Genomic DNA, 24,427 nt, shown 5'->3' with positions numbered 1-24,427 from the left:
ATCATTGATAATATTATTGATATTTGATTAAACTGTTTCAAATATTATTTAAAGATATCTCTATATACTTTTGTAATTTCTTCCGTCTTTTATTAGGATTGCCGAGTTCGCTTTCTCGTATAATTTGTAACGCTGAAGGTACAAATATGTCTTCTGTTAAAACAATTTATAAAATTTTTAATGTTTAATGAACAATTGCATTTTAATGTAGAATAAATAAATTGTTTATAAAACGTACCAAACGCATCACTATATTTTCTTTTCGAAATATATCGTTGATGTTGCTGTAATTGTGGCATAGCTTCTCTAGCGTTGCCGACTGTACAATCCCATGTGCCTTTACATCCTTTCAAATGCTCCAATTGATCATGCAGATACGATCTTTCAGTGTCTGTCAAAGAGGATGCTCTATTCCATTGTTCAAATGGATCTAATAAAAAATGTCGTAGTATCAATTATTATCTGTTTGAGATTTTATTTTTCAAGATTTTTTTCATACGTACCAAGTCTTAAATTGTAATACGTTATTAATCCCGTGGTAAATTCGCAGTAAAGAAAATCGTGCGTTTTGTTAATTGTACGTATGCACGAATACGTGTTATTATTAGCATTCATGCAAAAGCAAAATGGTCCCGCATTCCACAGAGGTGCGGTACGCCAGTGATCGTTATCATGCTCGAAGCAATTCATTTTTTCAGTCAAGCATTCCTTTTCCAGCTTGGCTTTTTTTCTGAGCTTTCGCTCCTTTTTCTTTAAACGCTCCTCCTTCAATCTGCGTCTCTCTTCCCTAGCAATTTCTTTCTCATCTTTCTTTGCATCCGGTTCGCAATAACATTTATGTCGCGCTTCTAACGGAGTGTTTAGCATCGGTGGCAAACGACCATTATTACTAGCTGTGGTTATACCTACATTAAAAATCGTATGATAAAATATGCTTAATAATGGAAATTGAGACTAGTCAAGATTTACCTTGTTTATGTTTTCGATCAGGAGATTCAAGAATGGTAACGTCAATTCTCGCTGGTCCGAGAATTCCTGATGTTCTGTTCTTTTGTACTTTAGGATATCTTTTCATCGGTGTCGTTGTCGTTGGTACCGTAACGGATGTACTTTGAAGTCGCTCGGAACCTTTATCAATCACTGGGTTGGTTTTTGGAACCTCTGTCGTGCGTGTCATCATTGTTATAGTCATTCCCGATTCAGTAATCGGAATCGATTCCATAGTCCGATCTTCATTAAAGTCATTAGTTCTGGATATTCCTGGCTCTCTGGACTGGGTCGCTTGTCTCGTAACACTCGTTTCTGTGATTGTTTCTTTGATAGCAGGATCAGTTGTAAATCTGTGTTGATTGTGTCTCTCATAAGTTACAGGACTTTGCGTAGATGTTATATCACCGATAACATGCGTTATGTTTACGTGAGTTATGCGCAGAACATCATCGTGTACGCTATTCGTAAGCAGCGTGTTGTTTTTACGATGGTGATGCGTTTTCCTGCGCCTTTGCGGTTTATCCTCTTCAATTTCCGTTCTGTTCGTAGAAGTCTCGTTAATCTTCTGTCGACGAGGTGGTTTCTTTTTCTTAACTGTTGTTAGATTCATCGTTGTCGACGTTTCGAGGATAGTTTCCATGGTAGAAGTTTCAATAGGAGTTGTGCTGTATTTATTGGTGTATTTATTGGTTTTCTCTTCCGTCGTCGATGTCTTTTCGTCGACGCTCGTAGCTGTATTAATCTTCGTAACAGACTCAGTAGTCGTGATAAGATCTGCAGTAGTATGAGCAATTTTATCGTGCTTTTTATGATGGCGGCTGACATGCCCCTTTGAAGGATGATGGTGAATTTTATGCGAACCGCGAGTTTCTTCTGCGTCAGCGAGTTTCTCCTCGTTATCCGGGAATTGGGGTCGTTTGATTATTAAATGTCGGCGAATCTCCTGCAAATATTTCGATGTTATCATAGAATTTAATTAAAAGCACTATATACTACATTGTACTATGTATTACATTGTATAATGCATTCATATATATTGACACAATTTACTTTCAACGTTTCCAATTGCACTCGCAAATTTCGGATTTGCTGCTCGATTTCCCGTCTGGATATTCGCCATTCATTAGGATCTTGATATATAGCTTGGGTACAATTGACACCCCCTTCTGGTGAAACCAAACATTTTGGCGATAATGATTTTCCTACTTCGGATGACAAGTGACGAACTTGAGTTTGCTATAGATGAAATGATAAGCTTTTTATAATGATCTAATGGTATACGTAAAATAATTTTATTAATTAACGCTTCGTCAAATGTTACCTTTAAATCGTCTAACTCTTCCTCTATGCTTTCCATAATTTCCGTGACGTGCTCTATAGTATCCTTCTTTGGGACACTTCTCCGTACTCTTTGATGCCTTTTTATTAAGTCGTCAATATTTAATCGACCTTTAACAATCTTATCTAAAGTTGGATCAAAATCATTTATCGAATAGCCGTAATCTAAGTAGTTGACAATATATTTATTTAATTGGTCACTTTTTTCATCGTTAATATCTTCAATTCTTGTCTTGTTGCCATTTCTAAAAGGTATTAGGTTACATATATTATATATATTTTATATATAAAAAACTTTTAAGAATTTTGCAATATTTAATAATTACTTTTATACCTTTTATGACTTTTTCTATATTCACTTTTCACCTCTCGCATCAGGATATCTATCTTCTGCATCAGGTCATCGTCGTCTTCTTCGTCGATTGCGCGTCTGTCTCTTTCATCCAAATCGATTTCACTGTCAAATTCTTCATTATTTTCTTCGACTGACACGATATCATCCGATATGTCTCGCTTACCTATATCATATAATCTCGATTTTTTTAATTTAATTCATTTACTTCAATGCAAATTTGATTCATTTCATAATGATCACCTTAATAATTTAAAAAGATATTTAGAATGCTAAGATAAAAAAATCGATCTTAAATTTATCGCGTCTAAATATCTTTATATATCTCTTATTGAGATCGCTATCTTTTTTTTTTTTTTACAAATATAAAATAATAATAATATTAAGGATTAATTTAATAATATTCACCTCGTCTTGCAAAGTATCCTGCCGTATTGTGATAAGGATCTATAGGCCGGTGATTCCTCACGTCGTAATCGTTGGACTCAAGCCTCGTGTAGATCACGCCGTTGGGGGTGAAACAAGCGCACTTCTTAGACACCCTTTGCGGCGGTGGCGGGGGTGCCGCGTACCTGCACTTGTGTCGTCGCCACCGGTGCCCGTCCCTCTCGCATCGCCACTTCTGCCCGGGAAGACAATCGGCCTGCGCTTCCGGTCGTGAGCACTCCGCCGCGAGACGTTCGTGCTTCGTCGCGAAAGGCGCGTGCATCGGATGCACCCTATTGTCGAGATGTGGATCTATACCTGGAATAAACAAATGCGTGAAATCTCATGCAACAAATTCTGTTTCGAATTAATTTTCTTCATCAGATTTTTCAATGTGCATGAATCCGCGTTTATAAGATGTCTGTAAAACTCTGAGAAATGGAAACGAGAAGTGTGAGTCTCTTTAATAATTTCTTGAAATTTTCATTCAACATCTGTTTTTGTTAATTAAATAGATAGATAGATAGATAGATAGACAGAGATAGAAAATAATTAAATTAACAGATTATTTATACTAATATCTGTGGCTGTTATGATTTCAGTGAAAAAATTGAGAGGCTGTGGGTTGATCTGCAATATGAAAGCGGATGCGAAACGATTTATAGTATGTAAAACACAGATCCACAACGAGATCTACATATGCAAACAGACATCTGTAAATCTAAACATAACGTGATGTGATGTTAGAGGAATGGCACTCAGCTTCCTCGAAGCTTGATGTCCGCGACGACAGGAAGAAATCGCCTGATGACGTTATTGAATTCGCGAGCGCAAGGAAAATAAATCAAAATCGAAAAAAGAAATTCAAATGGGATTAGAACTCGCTTCCTCGTGTGGAGCCCTTTAAAAAGAGTCATCCGAGCTCTCTTCACGTAAGATCTCACGTGAGATTTCTGCACGTGTATTTCGAGGAAACCGTCGTTACGCCAAGACGCGTCGCTCTTCCCGGCACTTCGGTTTATCGCCGAAAATACCCTCAAACAGACAAAGCACTCTCCCGATAATCTCAGGAGGAAGATAAAAGGAGGAGAGATGCGCCTCGTCTCGATCCCGAAGTACCAGGTATTTATGCTAATGCCACGCCAGGGAAAGAACTTGTTCTTCCGCGCGTGTATACGCGTAATACGCGACGCAGCACAGCATCTGGCGTAACGGTAGGTTTTATAATGCAACGTTGCTACGTGAACTAGAGGCATCTGCTCCTGTCGTCGAAACCAACGGATCTATCTATCCGGATTCTCGTGAGATCGATGTCGTGGACCTGTCACCTGTCCTAACATTTCCTCTACGTCCTATCCGTGAACTGAATTAACACAGCCATAGTTTTACCACATACAGTACTCCGTACTTTTACAATTTAATTTCTCTATTAATAAAGGTAGAGAAAGAAAGAAGATGAAATAGTTAATCGATGATAATTTCGGTTCGGCTTTCATTAATAAATTTTGATATCGGGAATGTGATTCGCAATGTAATCTTCCACAATCCCAAATCGATTCGCAAATTCGCAATATAATCCGACAAATGTAATGGCCTCGTGAATTAATTATCCAATTGATTATCCATCTGTTATTATCGGAATTCCGGAATTCATTTATTAGAATACATCTAATTTTCGTATATTGTGCGCTGAAGTGTTTTCGCAATCACGCGTGTCGCGCGAAAATATCTTCAAAGGCTGTCGATGACAATTAAAAGGAAATGCTTACGAAGTAAGCGATGATAAAGAGATACGTCTGGATCTCTAATTAAGTGGGGTTACTCACTCGTCTCGTCGATCATCGAGTCTTCAAAATCTTCATCATCTGAGATATCTTGATCACTTCCGGTATCATTCTCCATAAATCGATGCTCTGTTTCAGCGTCCGCATCTGGATCGGCGATATCGTCATCCTCCTCTTCCAGCGTCGAGCTCGACGGTCGCTTGGTTTGAGTGGCGTTTTGCTTCCTTGCCTCTCGCGCCTTCGACTCAGCGATGGATTCCGGGGTCTCGCGGCGTCCGGAGGACTCGATCAGGAATGTGTCGGGCCACTTGAACTTCGACCTTCTGCTGTGCTTGCTACTGCAACGATGGGTAAACGTCATATCGATTTGCTTTACTCGCAAGCAAAATCGATATGACGTTTACTTTGAGAAAAAAAAGAAATATTGCGCCTCGCGATAATGGGATTACTGTTATAATAATTTAATGGAGCTACATGATGGAGATTTTAACTAGCTGTAAAAGGTAAAGCCTGCAAAAAGTCACGCTGTAAAAAGGACGCTTTAATTGCTTCAATTAATTGAAGTGAATCTTCAAACTTCCTCATACTTTCAAAAATTTTGTAATGCAGTAAGACAAATACCTTCTATTTTCGTTTCTATTTACTGTATTATACGTAATTGTTCATATTTTTATATACGAGAAAATATTTATGTCTAATTCCATCTAGAGTGTGAAAGTTTATCTAACCAGGAAAATATGATTTTGTTGAATACAAATATATGTATTATGTATATTACTTGAGAACGTAAATATATTTGATATACACGATATATATTATCTTCATAATATCTTTTTGAATAAAATATAAAATAACTCGAAATATTCCACTTTGATTGATTTTCCCTAAATATGTTAAAATATAACGACAAAGAATCTATTTTTATCCAAACAATTGCATAATCCTATTAAAAAAAGAAAAATAATGTGTGCGTGTGTATATATATATATGCGGAAAAACTTTACAGAAAATTAATTTATAAAAATTCTCGAAGATTGGAGACCTCAATATCATTTAATTGTTGAACTTCTTTCTTTAATCTTTTTCACTTAATAATTTTATAATCAACATATGCATTATATTCTAACTAATATAATGTCTTTTATCAAAACATAAGAAATTTATTGATTTATATAAAACACATATTATTTATATCAAACACAAATCGATCGAAATAAAGCAGATGTCTTCTTAAGAAATCGAGCAGAGAAACAATTATTAATTAAGAATAAAAAGAATTCTACATGTCTAAACAAAACAAAGGAAATGGAATGTTCTTTTTAATCTCTATCATTAACATTAATTCTATTGTACAACTTCTTGATTATCCTTCTTGATTATCCTTCTGCTCGCTATTTAAATTCTCTGTATTTTAAACAGACTGTAAAATGAAACATGCGCTACGACTGCATCAAGTGGTCAATGATCATAAATTTTAATTAACCAATTCTGAGAGATATGTGAAGATTTTCTGGCTACATAAAGTGTAATAATTTATAATAGTTTACTAATAAGATCTAGATAAATATATATGTCTTTGCTGAGCAAAAGTCTATAATCAAAAAGAAAACGAAAGAAATGAGCATCGGTCTGAAATCAGAACGCTTCGATAACATCTTTGAAATATGTATAGTCCGCTCATTTCGTTTCGACTCCTTAAGATTTATGCTTCATATACACAAAAATTTACTCTTAACATATATTGGATACGTCATCTTCTTATTTCTATTGATTATACGTAATTGTACATAATTTTTGAAATCTCCATCTATAGATATCACGAAATGAAAAAAGCGAGAAAGTCAAAAAGTGAGTTGACTATCACCTTTGCCCAATGATATGTTTGTTTCAATTTATAGTGTGATATAGGTAATTTTCAAAACCTCACACTTTCAAAAATTTAGTGTTTCTTTTAAGTGTTTCGAATAAATATCTTGATCCATTTTCGTCTATTATAGGCAACTGTTTGTATTTTTATATACGAGAAAATATTTACGTCTAATTCCATCTGGAATGTGAAAGTTTACTTAATCAGGGAAACATGATTTTGTTGAACACACACACACGCGCGCGTGTATGTATGTATGTATGTATGTATGTATGTATGTATGTATGTATGTATGTATGTATGTATGTATGTATGTATGTATGTATGTATGTATGTATGTATGTATGTATGTATGTATGTATGTATGTATGTATGTATGTATGTATGTATGTATGTATGTATGTATGTATGTATGTATGTATGTATGTATGTATGCATGCATGCATGCATGCATGCATGCATGCATGCATGCACGCACGCACGCACGCACGCGCGTTTACTTTACGGGGAAAAAAAAATATTACGCTTCGCAATAATGGGATTACTATTATAATAATTTAATGAAGCTATATAATGGAGATTTTAACTCGCTATAAGGTAATGCTTGCAAAAAGTCACGCTGTAAAAAGGCCGCTTTAACAATGTAACTTCATCCAACCAAGTCAGAAAGTTCTGACAAATTAATGAAGTTATAAAACAGGAATTTTAGCTCGGTACGGACTAAAATCTGGTTACGTGACCTGCATTAAAGTTAAGCATGTAGGAACGTTGAGCTCTAACGTTCAATTGAAAATTATTACACTGAGAATATCGTGGGAATTGTGCATGTGACATAACGTGCCGTAATAAGCGATCAAGATCTCGAGGTCAATGTACCAATTATTCAAGCAATTATGTATCAAATAACAGGACAAAATAAAATAATTCCCTTGAATTTTCTAAATAAAGTCTTATTAAAAAAAGAATCGCATCTAATTATTACCAGCAAAATATTATCCAGATTTCTAGATATATAAAATATTTGCAAGCATAGAAAAAAATATTCAAAATGTAAGCACACATTCGAGAGCTGTCTTCATTAATATACTCTATTGATATATTTCATTTTTGTATATTTACTTTTTATATATTTCCAGTTTTATTTAGATGCTTTTAAAGTCCAGTGACAGTGTTGAAGATTAAAGTGCACGACTTGAAAAAAAACCGTCGACGTACTCACTTGAGAAAGAGTTTCTTGAAGGAACGACCATCCATCTGTGGCGGCGTCTCGACGCCGGCGATATCCAGGAACGTCGGCGCCAGATCGATGTTCAAAACTATGTCGTCTACTCTGCAACGTTATGCGGATGCTTTATTGCGACCCAATATCGAGCCTTATATTTTCCGACGTTTATTTGTTCTTAAATAAGTTTCCGCGAGCGAAAGCCAACACGCAAAAGTTTCGCGAATAACAGCATATAATGATCTTACCGCACTGTGCTTCATATATCCAATAAACTTCTTATAGCCGTATGATTGTATTTTTAGTGTCCAAACTACTTAATGCAAAGAATATTTATCGATTTCTCGACATTTATTGATGTTAAGTTATTTTCGGAAATGTTGGACAGATATCAAGTTAATCAAGTTAATCAAGTTATTAAGATGGTTACAAAATTTATTACAGTGTTGTTATGATAAACACTTTTTTATTTTTATTAGTTTAATTTATTTATTCCAGTTTATATTTATTTAAGGAAAGAAGATAATTAAGTTGGCTTATAATTTGACGATATGAATCTCGTGAGTCATTAACTGATTTAATTACAGAATTAAATGCGAATAGAAATCTGATAAGAAATACAGAATATTATTTTTCTCTATGTTTCCTTTATCTTTTTATTAATATTTTTATAATCTATTAGAATTGAAATTAAATATAATTACAATCGATCAGATAAGATCAATCTAAAATTTTAATTAAAAATTTGCAACGTTCTTTCCATTTTTAAAGATAATTTTTCCAAGAATATAACATTTTCTGAAAAGTTCGATTTAATCTTATAAAAATATTACTTGCTTTTTTCCGCGTTGTGTATTTTTTGTGCCTCAGTTTGATAATTTATGAGAATAACATTTCGAACTTTTCATGATTCAAAATCAATAATAATTTTCTGATGCAATTAAATTTTCATAACGATGAATATTCAAAATAGTAAATAAGCATTGAGAGACTTACATGGATCCAGGTTCAATACCAGGCCCTCTAATGAGGAATGGCACTCGTACGTCAAACTCGAATGGGAAGCTCTTGCCTTTTATAAGTCCAAACTGTCCCAAATGATATCCGTGATCGGATGTATAAATAATATACGTATTATCCAATTCACCTAGATCTTTCAATTCTTGATAAATCTGTAATAAGATAAACATTAATGTAAATGTAATACGTAAAACATCTAGCATTTTTTCATCGAAGACAATTCTTTAGGAAATATGACTAGCAATTTTTTTTTAGACTTAGAGTAATTTTTAAGTAATTTTCTATAATTTTTAAGCATAATGCATAACTCTATCTACGGCAGCATCAACGCTTTGCAAAGTTTGTAGTCGTTTTGTCATTAAGAGATCCGTAAACTGTTTGTGAATGGGTTGCATCTTCTGTGTAACTTGAAGTATCCATTGCTTGTCGGGATTCGGTGCGTAATCATATGCCGGTGTGCTGAAATAAAGTATGAAAAATACATTAATAATGTGTGTATGTTTTGTAAATACAAGTAAAATTTAATTCTTTTCTTCTTTTTTGTTAGAAGTCTCGATATGAGCAAATATTTATCAACAGTTATATTTAAATTTCCATTTTTAATGCTGTTAATATATATTAATAGTTAATAATTAATAGTTAATAGTTAACAGCTAAAACATATATATAAAAATTGTTAAATAAAAAATAAAGTATATTAAAAGCTATAATTATCAAGTATCATCTCTAAATTATTTATTAATAATTTAGAAGCATAAAACCAAAAATAAATAATAATTAGCTCAAAATTCATTTTTGAAAATAGATAAATAAAGATATATTTATAAACTCATATTCATTATGTTATCTTTTCAAAAACATAAAGTACAAGATATGTTAATTTATAAACTATTATTTAATGAAATTTAAATAATCTACACATAAAATTAAAAAAATATTAGTCTATTTTTCCAAATATTTTTTTAGAAGTTCCAGATATATATTTCAAAATGTATAGCATGTTTTTATGTTACAGCAAAGCAAATCGTACATCAATGATTTTCTAATATTCAGTTTTCGTGATATTCAAGAAAATGATTTACAATTTCAATTTGAAAGCTAGAGCTGCGTTCCGACGACGCAATCTCCAGTTTTGTGCAAGAAATTCGCCGACGGCTAATTCAATGCTACGTCGCGAAATCTTGGCAGCTGTACGACGCTACCTTTAATTACAATCGCGATTCGCTGGGAAGCAAAGTCTTAACGAGAATCGGTCTGAATTTAGGAGAGAGCAACATAGTTTTGTCCTAGGAATTCTCGGCATCTAGATCAAAATTGAATTAATCTCTCATGGCTGAAACGAGAGATCGCCGATGAAACGACTAGGACTTAGATCCATAAAAGTGGACGGAAACACTCGGGACGAATCGCCCCCTCTTTCTTCTTCTCCAATTACGCGAGCTACAAAATTATGGATAATTGGTCCTCCACCTTCCTTTACATCCTTTAAAAGCAGCATCCGCAGACAAGATTTTAGTTTTATTGATAAGTTTTTATATATAGCGAAAATAAGTTTCCAATTATGCATACATCATAAATTTCAGAAAAAATGAACAACTGATAAAAATAAAAAGTAAAATTAATATAATACATTTACATGAATTCTTGAGAAAAAACACAACATTTTAGATAACCATCTATAATCTATGTAACTAGTAATTTCAAAAATTATTGAAATAATAATTCAATTTTATTTATAATAGAAATTTTTAATTTATAATATTACATCTTTAAGATTACATACCTTAAAATACAAACACAATTGCGAATTTACGGTAAATGAATAACTTGAATATTATTATATAAAAATATAGTTATATAAAAAAATATGTTACATGCACACAGAAATATTTGCACAAATTTTTTTTTGAATTTGTATTGTTTTGCTTCTTAATTTAAATTTGATGATTTTTGCGTTTCAAGAAGTTTCATAATCTTTTAATTTAAATCTTAAGTTAGCACAGCCATTATAAAAAAAAATTAAAAATATAGAATATATTCTTTTACTGCTAATTTGTTGCTAATTTGTTGCTCAGTACTCGACTTTGTTACTTCACCTTCAACCCTTGAAAACCACCTCCAACAACCATGAATTAGCACACCACCTTAAAACTGAAAATTAATCAAATGTCTTGATTGATTACGAGTCCCTGATTTTGATGCTCGCAATTTATAATAAATCGGATTTTGTTGCTCCACCCTCAATCCTTGAGAACCATCCTTAACTACTTAAGCACAATAAGGGTTCTCAAGGGTTAAGGACGGAGCAACAGAATCGGATTTATTGTAAAGCACGAGCAACAAAATCCGTAATCCAAGAAACCGTAATCAATCGAGATATTTAATTATTCTGCAGATTTAAGGTTTTCTGTTGATATTAGGTAATCGGGGATGGTTCTTGAGGGTTGAGGGTAAAGCAACAAAATCAGAGAAGCGTAATCAATCAAGATATCTGATTAACTATCAGTTTTAAGATGCTCGTTCATGGTGGTTGGGAGTGGTTTTCAAGGGTCGAGGGTGGAGCAACAAAATCAAATTTATTGCATATCGCAAGCAATAAAATCAAAGAAGTGTAATCAATCGAGACATCTGATTAATTTTCAGGTGATGTATTGATTCATGGTTGTTGGAAGTAGTTTTCAAGGATCGAAGGTGGAGCAACAAAATCAAATTTACTGCATATCGCGAGCAATAAAATCAGAGAAGTGTAATCAATCGAGACATCTGATTAATTTTCAGGTGATGTATTGATTCATGGTTATTGGAAGTAGTTTTCAAGGATTGAAGGTGGAGTAACAAAGTCGAGTACTGAACAACAAATTAGCAGTAAAAGAATATATTTTTTTTTTAATTTTTATAATGGCTATGCTTAAATCTTAAGTTAACACAGCCACTATTTTTTCTGAATCGATTGGAGCAACAAAAACTCGAAAATTGTGCAACAAATTAGCAATAAAAGAGCACTAAATTCTGTGTTTATTCTAGTTTATTCGATTGTACTGAAGTGGCTCTGTCATCTTAATAGACGTTACTTCCAAAAATTTAAAATGTTACTTGTACGAATTGGATTTATGTTTCAATTCTTTCCAATTATAAACAATCGTTCGTATTTTCGTACATAAAAAATTATTTACATTTAATTTAAGCTTAAAATAAATTTATAAAATTAAGAGATAAGTTTATAATATTAAGAGAAATGTCAAATGTGAAAAATAATTTTTCTGATTAATAGAACTATAGTCAAACTCGAAGTATAATCGAAAATGTTTATTTATAAATATTATTTAAAAAAAGAGCATGAAAAATGGAGAAGCCGAATTTATCAAGCTATTTATTTTTGTGATGATTGTTATAATTATAAGTCTATATTATAAATAATGTTCATTTTGATTTATTAATGAGACATACTATGCTAAAATCTTATATCTACAAAAGTTAATTCTTAATATATATTAGATTAGATATATATTATCTTTTTATTTTTATTGATTCTAAATAATTTTATGTATTTTTAGAAATGTCTATTCATAAATATCATAAAACTGCGTAATAAAGAAAAAACTTAGAAAATTTAAGTTTACTAATTATTTTTGCCTAATAATATGATTGTTTCAATTTATTAGTAAGGTGAATCTTCAAAATCTCACACTTTCAAAAATTTTATAATTCTGTAAAACACAATATTCTAAGAGTAAATATCTTATCACAATACTCATAATACTTTAAGAATAAATATCTTTCATTTTCGTTTACTGTATTATACGCAATTGTTCATATTTTTATATACGAGAAAATATGAACAATTGCGTCTAACAATTATGTCTAATTCCATCTAAAGCGTGAAAGTTCAATTAACCAGGAAAACATTTTATTGAATACATATATGTATATTACTATATTACTTGAGAACGTAAATATATTTGACACACATGATATATGTTATCTTCATAGTATCTTTTTGAATAAAATATAAAATAACTCAAAATATTCCATTTTGATTGTTTTTCCCTAAATATGTTAAAATATAATAACAAAAAATCTATTTTTATTCAAACAATTGCATAATCCTATTAAAAAAAGAAAAATAATTATGCTTTACAAATATATCTGAAGGAACTTAACAGAAAATTAATTTATAAAAATTTTCGGAGATTAGGCTCTAACATAATTTAATTGTTAAATTTCTTTCTTTGTCAATCTTTTCCACTTTATTTTATAATTAACATATGCATTATATTCTAACTAATATAAGGTCTTTTATCAAAACATAAGAATTTTATTGATTGATATCAAATCGGTCGAAATAAAGCAGATGTTTTCTTAAAAAATCGAGCAAAGAAACAATTATTAATTATAAAAATAATTCTAAATGTCTAAACAAAACAAGGGAATGAAATGTTCTTTTTAATTTTTATCATTAACATTGATTCTATTGTATAACTTTTTGATCATCTCTTATCTGCTCGCTAGTATTCTCTGTACTTTAAACAGACTGAAAGACAAAACATGCGATACGACTGCGTCAAATGATCAGTAATCATAAATTTGGATGATACTGAGAAATACTGAAAAGATTTTTTGAACTACATAAATTATATAAATATGATAATAATAATAATAATTTATAACGGCTCTCTAATAAGATCTAAATAAATATGTATACATAGTACTATGTCTTTGTTGATCAAAAGTCTACAATGAAAAAGAAAAAGGTGAACACGAGCATCAGTCTCAAATCAAAACGCTTTTTCGAAATATGTATAGTCCATTTATTTCATTTCGAGTTTCTTAAGTGCGATTTATTCTGCATTCTGTTCGTTTCACTTCATAGTCACTTAACTCGTCTGCGAGACACCACGAATTATATTTATATCTAGACGAATGCAATTGCTCTCCTCGTTCGTTTTCGCGTAATCTTCTTTTTTTATTGGTATAAGAAATGTATTATTTATGCTCGATAAATTAAAAGTAGAAATAAAAAGAACTTCCCGACAAGAAACATTCTCAGATACAATATCACATGATAGGCTATTGATTGAAGAAACTATAGAAGTTTGGAAAATATTAGAAGTCCAAAAAATGGAGAAGTTCAGTTCCACCATTTATGTTGGTGATATTTGTTATAATTATATATCTATATTGGAGTAATGTTCAATTCGACTTATTGATGAGATAAATTATTTCAAAATTTCATAACACATATACAAAAATTCACTCTTAACATATATTAGATACATCATCTTCTTATTTCTATTGATTATAATAATTGTACGCGTATTTTTTGAAATCTCCGTCCATAGATATCACGAAACAAAAAAAAAAGAATCTCGAAAAACTTGAGTTTACTATCACCGTTACCTAATGATATGTTTGTTTCAATTTATAGTGTGGGGTGATTTTCAAAACCCCCCACTTTCAAAAATTTAATCAAAAATATGGCATCGAGATCTAAATATCTGTATCCATTTTCGTCTATTATAAGCAACTGTTTGTATTTTTATATACGAGAAAATATTTACGTCTAATTCCATCTGGAGTGTGAAAGTTTACCTAATCAGGGAAACATGATTTTGTTGAACACACATACGCATGCGTATATGTATGTATGTATATGTATATATGTATGTAGGCGCGCGCGCGCGTGCGCTCCCCCCCCCACACACATACACACACGTACAACATTATATAACACATTAGTTTATTCAAATAGATTATAACAAATGATTAATATTTTATAATATTAATCATTTATTGTAAATCCATTTGAATAAATTAATATTTTATAATATACTATAATATAATATATAATATAATATACTAATATTACTTATTTATTGTTTTTGTAACAACTTTATAATACGCAGTTCTTCATCTTGAAATTTCTAGTTAGTAATACGATTTTTTTTTTTAGTGTAAATATAATTGTTTTATAAGTACATTTGCGGAGAAACATTACAGAAAATTAAATATCATTTAATTGTTGAATTTTTTTCTTTGTCATACAGTATACTATCGGATAGCCAATTATGTAACATTGTGTCTGAGAATATTTCTCGTTGGAAAGTTCCCAAAATATGAATATTATAATATAAAAACAATAATCGAATCAATTATTCGTAATATTTAATCATCACATTGTAAGTTTTTATCGACCAAGAAGTGCATTTTATCAAAGCTGCTGTTAGATAGATAAAAAATCATTGAGAGTAATCACGTTTTTTTAATAAATATATTAGACAGAATTGATAAAAATTGAATATTATTTCTTGTAAACATACAGATATAATTTTATTAAGCAGAAAATTTTTGGATAAAATATAATTTTCAATAAATTCATTTAACACAATTATGATAATAAGTTATTTTTTTTTTCATTTCATGAAATTTAATTTTGTTTGATTGATGAAAAAAAAAATTACAAATCATGCCAGAGCGAGTCACGTAAAGAAACGCGTGATCGTTGCGTAAAAACGCGCGGATCGTTTCCTTTATTGATGTACGAAACGGCAACGATGTTTAACCCACGCACTGCGCATATACACACACGCATATGCATAATAATCATATGCATAAATAACCATTTTTATTCGATATCTCGAGGATCCGACGCGCCGAGTGAGTTAACGCTTAAAAAGTTATGTAGCGATCAAGTTATGAATTTCACAACAATAAATGTGTGTAGTTTTTTAACATGCTCACCTATTTAATTGTAAAAGGATCTCATTATGCCATCATCACCTATTCTCGACAACAAAAATATTTATTCGCAGCTACAATTAAAGCTTATAATTGTCTCAATTACTATCATGATATCTCGCGCAAAATTATATCTAAAGTTGAAGAATCGAAAAGCGAAGAATTATTTGACAAACGAGATTTTTAAGATTTTTCTTTCCTCTTCCTCTTCCTCCAAAAAAAATACTCTTAATGCTCCGAGTTGGGACTTTGCAATCATGTAAACATAGACGTAACTCCAAGCTATTACCACTAAAGTATCATTAAAATAAAACGCCCATTATTACATTAATTCACAATAATTGTCCCGCGATGCACTTAACACCCTTTGATCGGAAGGGAATTAGATTAGCGCCCGGTTGCTGGCAATTGCTTAAAGGCGCGCCGATAAAAGCGCCCTGAAAGCACGTTACCGTGCACGCCACTCGACACATTAATTTCTGTCGATTAGCTTTTGAGTGGCACGACACGGGAACGCCGTGATGTATGAGCGCACGAGGATGAAAACCTTGGTATGAAAACGGCGCCGGCCGGCGCTCTAACGTAAATGGCCGTGATGTCGCGTCGTAATTAAATATAATCTGCAACGTCGAGGCGAGTTAAACGATTTCGCGAAAGCAACACGCGTGCGTCGTATGCGACGATATTCCGCCGGAATATTTTTCATCATGCGTGCGTGTATAATGCCAAACTTAACATAACTAACTTTCCATTTCACGTCTCAACAACGATTTTCGCGTCTGACAAATAAACCCTAAATTTTCTCTTGGCAGTTCCCAGTATTTACGAATCACATTCGGAAAAATAGAATTGTCAGAATGACACTCGTAGAAACAATCGCTTCCAATCCCGTCGAAAATTTTCACAATCGAGAGTCCAGTGCTAGACAATAAAGTTTTACAGACACACATTGTGGGCTTGTAAAGGAAAATATATTGAATTTAGAAATGTGATTTGGGATAAAAAAGAATTTTAAAATGTGAAAACTTTCTGAAAAATTTGATTAAATTAATTTTGCAGTTTTCAGAATATTCAGAATGTTTACAAATTATATTTGTAATTTTCGCGGTATACCAATATTAAAATTATGTGTGATATCTTTGGATCAAAAGCTATTGGTGCTCTTATGAATTATATTCCACTTTAGAAGTAATTAACGCCCCAGACACTCGTGATTAACGAATTGTTAGACAAAGTCCTCGAGTTCCCCGCGTCTTCGCAATGACGAGCGATAAATCATCCAGAGAACCTCCGTTCCTTTATCGCAGAACGAGATGAAATTTCAATGAGTTCTTCCTCTGTCCCCGCGTCTTGGAGATCCGATAATGAATCGCGTGACGTCATCGAACGTGCATGCGGCCCAAAAGTAGTTCCTTTTCATTCAGGGGGCAAATGCAGAATCGCGTCGCGATATTACTATTTTCTCGATATCCGCATTCCGTGCAAAATCGGACATTAAAATTTGGTGCATAACGACCCGCTTAAAGCTTTAAAAGTCTATCTATATACATTCTAATGTATTAATCGATCGTCCGCCACAGACTCCCTCGCGCTCTTGTTTGACCACTGCAATTTTAATTAAACAGAATACCAAGAGGATCTCGCTTCGGACACTTTAAAACGCTTTGTAAATTATTTAGAATCATCTCCGCTGCTTGGATTATTATTACAAGTGTCATTTAGCGGCGCATCGATCTGGTCTTATTCCGCGCGATCAACGTTTCGTCGTGTCTCGACGACGACGACGATGACGACGACGACGACAAATAAAGCTTCGTCAAGAGAGACGGCTCGCGCGCTCGCTATCGTTCCACTTTTGTTCCTCCGCCTCTGCGACACGCCGTGTCGCTTTTTTCCTCCTCTCGCAGGCAGACACAGGTGAGCGTAATAATACCTGTCTCGTACGACAAGTTTGTAAGAGCCGGCGCTCATGGTGGTCTAGGGCACTCCATCATTCGACGTGATGTCTATCCCGTCTAGGACCGCGCGCACGAGCGCTGACGCCCGATATCGCTTCGCGTCTCCGTCCCTCGTTCTCCCCCCCTCCCCCCACCCGTGGTGTATCCCGGATGTGGATTTTCACGCGGGTGGAGATAAACTGCGCAAATATAGCGGCCTTCGACGCGGACGGAACACGGGCCGCATTGTTCGGGAGGAGTGAAAGCGCGGAGGGGTCCGGCTCCCGTCGACGTCGAGCCGGGGGAGGTCGCCCCCCGCGTTCTCGTTTTTCCACAATCCTTATTGTCGGGGCGCGCGTTCTCTGCCGTTCTACGTTTTATCGGACGAGTGGTGGAGCGGTTTGCAACAGCGGAAAATAATAGGCGCGCGCGACTGGGTTCAATGAAGTCGCGGTCGTCATGGCAGCCTCGTGAACGAGCCGGACTCGCGATATCGACGACAAGGAATAACGCCACGCCGGATGTCGACCGCATACAAAACTGCCCCTTGTTGCTTTCCGTGGGAACTGGCTCTCGACCGACTCGAGACCGTTATCTTTTTGCAAGGGTAATTAAATTCCTGGAGATTCGATCCGATCAAATCGCGCGAGTAAGTGTCGGTCCACAATAGGTGATTTAAGCTTTAAGAAGTAGGAAATTGACCAATTATAATCTAATATGAAAAGAATAATCGACTATGATTGGTCAATTTCTTACGGCTTAAAGATTAAATACTTATTGTGGACTGACACTAACGCGGCAAAGATTTCGTCTCTCTTTCTCTTCTTTAGTTATTAAATCTAGTTTCATCGTGCAAGCATCGTTGCGCAGCATAATTAGAAAAAGAAGTGGAAAGCCAAGACGTGTGATTCTCAATGGATAGAAGATCGCATAAATGGGACGAATAATAGATGTAAAACAGTCAAAAAGATTATACAATATGCTCCTCGCAAAAATTATATAGAAAGAGTAAAGTATACATGTAATATATGATAATACCTCTTCTCACATGACATGATTTGCAGAAGATCTTATTCACAAAGCTATTTTTTTTTTTTTACTCTTCTTGTATTACATTTTCATGAATTGTACGAAAGATTGCATTTTGAAAATAAATAAATACGTTTTTATCATGAATTTATTTTCTATTTAAAATACGATTAAATAAATAAATCTTCTGGATCAAAAAATTAAATTTTGTACAGAACATTGTAAAGTGACGTGGCTTATTTTTATCGTATACTTGTACGTGCAAATTGCCAATAATATTGACAATAATAACATAATAAAAAATTGTTTTCAATTTCTCACATTAAAGATGACGAAACGAGATGAAAATATTATTTTCGTGAAACAGATTCCATAACATTTCATAATTTTTATTTAGAATTCTCTCTCATTCAGGAAACGACATTCAGTCTACGACTGGACATATGTATGTATGTATATATATATATATATATATATATATATATATATATATATATATCGTCCCACGAATTTATCATTAATCAGCAAGCAAAATAGCATCGAGAACCGGTTTGCCAAAAAGTCTTACGGATTAACGTGCTTTTCGCTGCCAAGAATAATATATCGCGTCCACAAAAAATCAAAATAGACAATTAGAAAATCTTATTATACTTACTGATGAGTAGTGACGTTAAAGAAGAGATGCGAGAATTGCGGTGCCGAATCCTCCGGGCCGTGCGGCGCCGGAAAACTCGCGACCAACATCACCGGTTTCCGGGCGAAATTGTGTTTGCTCTGCCTAAGGAAAGCCACACTGTCGTTGGCTATCAGATCTGGATAATAATCCCGTCTGTAGTCGAAGCCGTGCTTTATCTTCTTCCCGTTCATGTTGACGCTGTAGTTGTAGTAGCGAGAATTCATTATGAGGCCTCCCCATTCTCGCCATCCCGGAGGTATATACGAACCGTTGTATTTATTCAAATATTTGCCGAAATACCCTGAAACAGAAATAAAATCGCAGAAATTAAATCACAATTAAATCTTCAATTCTTAATAACTCTTTATCTCTTTCTCTCGGAGATAATATATTTATTTGAGATATAACATAATATCATATATTTTTTTAATATAATGCAATTCATATATTGGTATTTTATATATTCACATTTAAAAATAATTCTAATACATTTTAGTATGCTAAATTTGTCTGTGTTCAATAATTAAAATTCAATGTCGGTGTGTAAATTATTATATCTTCCTCCGCTTCCCTCTCAAGTCAAGTTAAGTTCTTGTGTATATATTTACAATAAAAAAATGCATGAAAAAATAATTTATATCGATATTTTCTTGCGATCATTTACAATTTAACACAAATTAATTAATTTTATTAATAATAAAACATATTTTAAAACTAAAAATTTTACATTAAATATTTGACTTTATTATTATTTTAGCCTTATTGCAAAACAAAGATATTCTTTAAAGCATTTATATAAATGTAAAATATATTAATTCTGTTTATGTTAATTAAAAATAATTGTTTCACAATTAATGAAATACAATTACTTAATAACAATAGAACATTTTAATGTAATCAAACAAAAAATATCTTAAGTATCACGAAATTGCGTAAAAAAAGAAAAAAGTAAAAACTATATTTCATTCGATTTATTTTCGCGATGTTACATAAGTTTATATTACAATTTATATTTATTTCGACTTATTGATAGGATTGAGCCTATAGAAAAAACTATGCAAATCACTTCCAAAAATTATTTGAAATAGATATTTTTTTATCAATATACGATAATAAATAATTGTAAGTATGTTTGAATATGAGAAATTATGTATGTTTTCATCTAGAATGTAAAAGTTAATACAAATAAAAAAAACATATTGAATAAATATATGACAAAATCCGAAGAGATATTGTAAAGTATTCATATTTCTACATATTTTACATATTTTTATTTCATTTTACATTCTCGTATTTCTCGAAAATATTTCTCTCGATATATCTATTTTCATGCTCCAGAAATTAGATATAACTAATTTCTCATACACAAAACAAATATAAACGGTTATTTATAATTCATGGAGACAGAAGTATAAACGTTATAATTAATATTATAATAAAATTATAAATGTTATAAATGTTACCTGTCCAATCAGACAACCAATATTTGTGAGAAACATTGCATTTTTTACGCCTTACAAATTGAAAAAGATTTGATTTTAGTAGAGATTTATAATTTATTAATATCGTGATGATAAAAGCAAACTCAATTCTTATTTTTTGAGCTTATTTTCTTAACTGTATAGTTTCGTGATACAAATTGTATATTTCTTTGTTTGATTACATTATTATGTTTGCAGTTTTATTAATCTTTCTGAGTCTAATTACTTTTATACTTTAGATAGAATTGGACATAAGTAAATTCAGAAAAATTCAAATTTCTTATTTACGGAATTACAGAAGAACTTTAATAAAGAGCAAAGCATCATTTTTAATTTTTCGAAATGTGATTCGGATGGATAAAATTTCATTCTAAAATATAATAAAAATATTTAAATAAAACTATTTAAAAATGTTTTATAAATTATTTTATTCTGTTACAGTATACACAGCTGTGTACATATTTTGACATGATCTGACATTATCTCGTGTTTATATTTCTGTTTATGTATGCGTTTATTTCGCATATTCATTTTTCTCTGGTCTATTTCACACTTTATATGCAGTTAGACATAAATAATTTCTGCTACATAAAAGTATACACAATTACTTATAATTGATGGAAATAGAAACATGCTACTAGTTATGTAAACATAAAATTTGCTTTCCAGTCAATTTTTGAAAGTGTGGGTATTACACTTCATAAGTTGAAAAAAAATTATAATATAAGTTTATAATTGTAACATTACGAGTAACATTACGATGCAGATAAACTCGACTTCTTTAATTTATTAATCTTTTTGTTTTAACCGCATAATTTCATGATAAATACTTACAGATAGACATTCTTCTATTCGGCTATACTAATTACTTGCACTTCTATTAATTGTCTTGTAATCAATTTTGACACTTTAGATAGAATTATAAACATAAATAATTTATTGCATTCAAAAATACAAATTATTCATGATTTATTAAAAAAATTTAATAAAGAGCGCTCATCATCCTTAATTTTTAGTTAAAAATGCAGTTCTGGATAAAATGTTTATTCTAAAATGTAACAAATATTTAAATGAAACGATTTAAAAATGTTTTACAAATTATTTTATTTTGTTACAGTGTACAAGGCAATATACATATTGCAACATGAAATATGAAGATATCTCATGTTTATATTTCTATTTACATATACAGGGTGTCCGGCATCGGTCATATCATCTCTCGTGTGTAGGTAGAGGCCGATAAAACTGACTAGAAAAGTGAGTAGAAATTTTACTAGGACATAATACTAAAATAAAAAGAATTGGAATATGATAAATTATTTTTGTCTAACTTTATCTGGACCGCTATCCTGATATTGTATCGTTATTATCGTTCTGCAATTTTTCTATCATATATTATACCTGCGTAAAGATGATGTAACGATACTGTCGTTAAGAGTTAAACGGAATAAACCTATTGAAGCGTAAAAGTTAATTAGAATCAGAAAGACACGATAGAACTGCAAGCATGTTACTACAGCAGACTGAAAAATTATCCGTCTATAAGTACCACGAAATTACGTTGTTAAAAGAGATTAGAAAATTAGAGAACTCGACTTTTTCTCTCTATCTCGATGTTTGTTATAATTACAAATCTTTATATTACAATTAATATTTGTTTTAATTTGTTAGTGAGGCAAGTAGTGCAATGCCTCACACTTTTAAAAAGTAATTATCGAAAACACTTCAGAGAATACATATTATTGACTACATAATTAATTACGTAATAATTAACCTAAACTTACATAATTAATTAGTAATTCTAAGTACTTAACTAATAGCATTTATGTTTCTATTTCCATCAGTTTTATATATAAATAACTGTGCATATTTTTATATACGAGAAATTGTTTATGTCTAATTCCATCTACAGTGAAAGTAATATATTGAGAGAAAAACAAACGTAAAATATACGTAAAATTGCAAAATGATACAGGACTTTTCTATTCAGTTTTACCAGCTCTACCTACACACGAGAGATGATATGACCGATGCCGGACACCCTGTATATTTTTCGTTTGTTTTTCTCTCAGTAATATATTACTTTCACTGTAGATGGAATTAGACATAAACAATTTCTCGTATATAAAAATATGCACAGTTATTTATATATAACTGATGGAAATAGAAACATAAATGCTTAGTTAAGTACTTAGAATTACTAATTAATTATGTAAGTTTAGGTTAATTATTACGTAATTAATTATGTAGTCAATAATATGTATTCTCTGAAGTGTTTTCGATAATTACTTTTTAAAAGTGTGAGGCATTGCACTACTTGCCTCACTAACAAATTAAAACAAATATTAATTGTAATATAAAAATTTGTAATTATAACAAACATCGAGATAGAGAAAAAGTCGAGTTTTCCAATTTTCTAATCTCTTTTCAAACAACGTAATTTCATGACGGATAGACGGATAATTTTTCAGTCTCCTATAGTAACATGCTTGCAGTTCTATCGTGTCTTTCTGATTCTAATTTCTGATTCTAACTTTTACGTTTCAATAGATTTATTCCGTAACTCTTAACGACAGTATCGTTATATCATCTTTACGCAGGTATAATATATGATAGAAAAATTGCAGAACGATAATAAAAACGATACAATGTCAGGATAGCGGTCCAGATAAAGACAAAAATAATTTATCATATTCCAATTTTTTTTATTTCAGTATTATGTCCTAATAAAATTTTTAAAAGTGTGAGGCACATAAATGCCTCATTAATAAGTTGAAGCAAAAATAAATTGTGATATAAATTTGTAATTAAAGAACGGCAAGGAAAAAATAATTAGATCAAACAATCACAAAAGTAGGTAATCTTTTTTCCATTTGGTTACCTGTATGTTTATAATGTTATTAGATAAATAAAACATTTGTCTCTGAAAAAGTTCTATTTTAAGCTATTATTTTCAAATGTCACGTAGCAGAGAATGCGCATAATATAAGTTGTTTCACGAAATCTACAATTAATGTTGTGCTGTGACACACATTTATTACAAAATTAAATTATGATTGACAATATATATGATATAATTAGATAGGGGATGTTCTTTTATTTTCAAGTTATTAACTATCGATAAATTATATATGAAATCAGAAAGAAAGAAAAGGAAATGATAAAATTCAAAACATAAATATTTTATAAAATAAATTCATACGTTATATTAGGAGAAAATAATAATAAGTATATAAATCATGTTTGTTTTATTTATCATGTTTGTTATATTTCTTTTATTGACTTGGCTTAAATATTTTTATATGCAGAATAACCAATTATATCAATTTATGTAAAAAAAGCATATAGTTATATTTATAAAAAATGCACATATAGAGAAATATTGCATATACATAAGTTTTTGCGAAAAAATTGAAAAAGTATACATTTTGCTTTTCTGGTGCTGACGATAAATCAAAAAGCAATTCCATTTTCCGGCTTTTGCTTCTCGTGAAGGTTACTTCCGTCTCATCCTACCCGCTGAAACGTGAATTATTCATATGGGACGGTATCAAATAATTAATTCAAAAG

General features: G+C 31.6%; 1 protein-coding gene across 2 annotated transcripts in view; it reads right to left on the bottom strand.

Annotated features, from left to right (window-relative positions):
- Positions 1–24,427, bottom strand: part of Sulf1 (Extracellular sulfatase Sulf1) — a 106,064-nt gene that overhangs the window by 1,751 nt on the left and 79,886 nt on the right. Inside the window, exons 4-16 of one of the 2 annotated variants that reach the window (XM_089078380.1) lie at positions 19,356–19,677; positions 9,308–9,458; positions 8,976–9,151; positions 7,977–8,087; positions 4,933–5,228; positions 3,089–3,424; positions 2,663–2,846; positions 2,312–2,573; positions 2,041–2,226; positions 970–1,933; positions 504–905; positions 239–430; positions 69–153 (exon numbers count right to left, since the gene is read on the bottom strand). In XM_089078380.1, coding sequence (XP_088934506.1) covers positions 69–153; positions 239–430; positions 504–905; positions 970–1,933; positions 2,041–2,226; positions 2,312–2,573; positions 2,663–2,846; positions 3,089–3,424; positions 4,933–5,228; positions 7,977–8,087; positions 8,976–9,151; positions 9,308–9,458; positions 19,356–19,677 — 3,667 coding nt within the window. The remainder of the gene's footprint in view (positions 1–68; positions 154–238; positions 431–503; positions 906–969; positions 1,934–2,040; positions 2,227–2,311; positions 2,574–2,662; positions 2,847–3,088; positions 3,425–4,932; positions 5,229–7,976; positions 8,088–8,975; positions 9,152–9,307; positions 9,459–19,355; positions 19,678–24,427) is intronic. The other variant, XM_089078381.1, reaches the window with a different exon arrangement.

This window comes from Pogonomyrmex barbatus, unplaced genomic scaffold, assembly GCF_055798465.1.
Source record: "Pogonomyrmex barbatus isolate J1 unplaced genomic scaffold, ASM5579846v1 scaffold22, whole genome shotgun sequence".
Classification (NCBI taxonomy): Eukaryota; Metazoa; Arthropoda; class Insecta; order Hymenoptera; family Formicidae; genus Pogonomyrmex; species Pogonomyrmex barbatus.
Note: the sequence above shows the minus strand (reverse complement) of the source record. Positions and strands in the feature narration are given on the sequence as shown.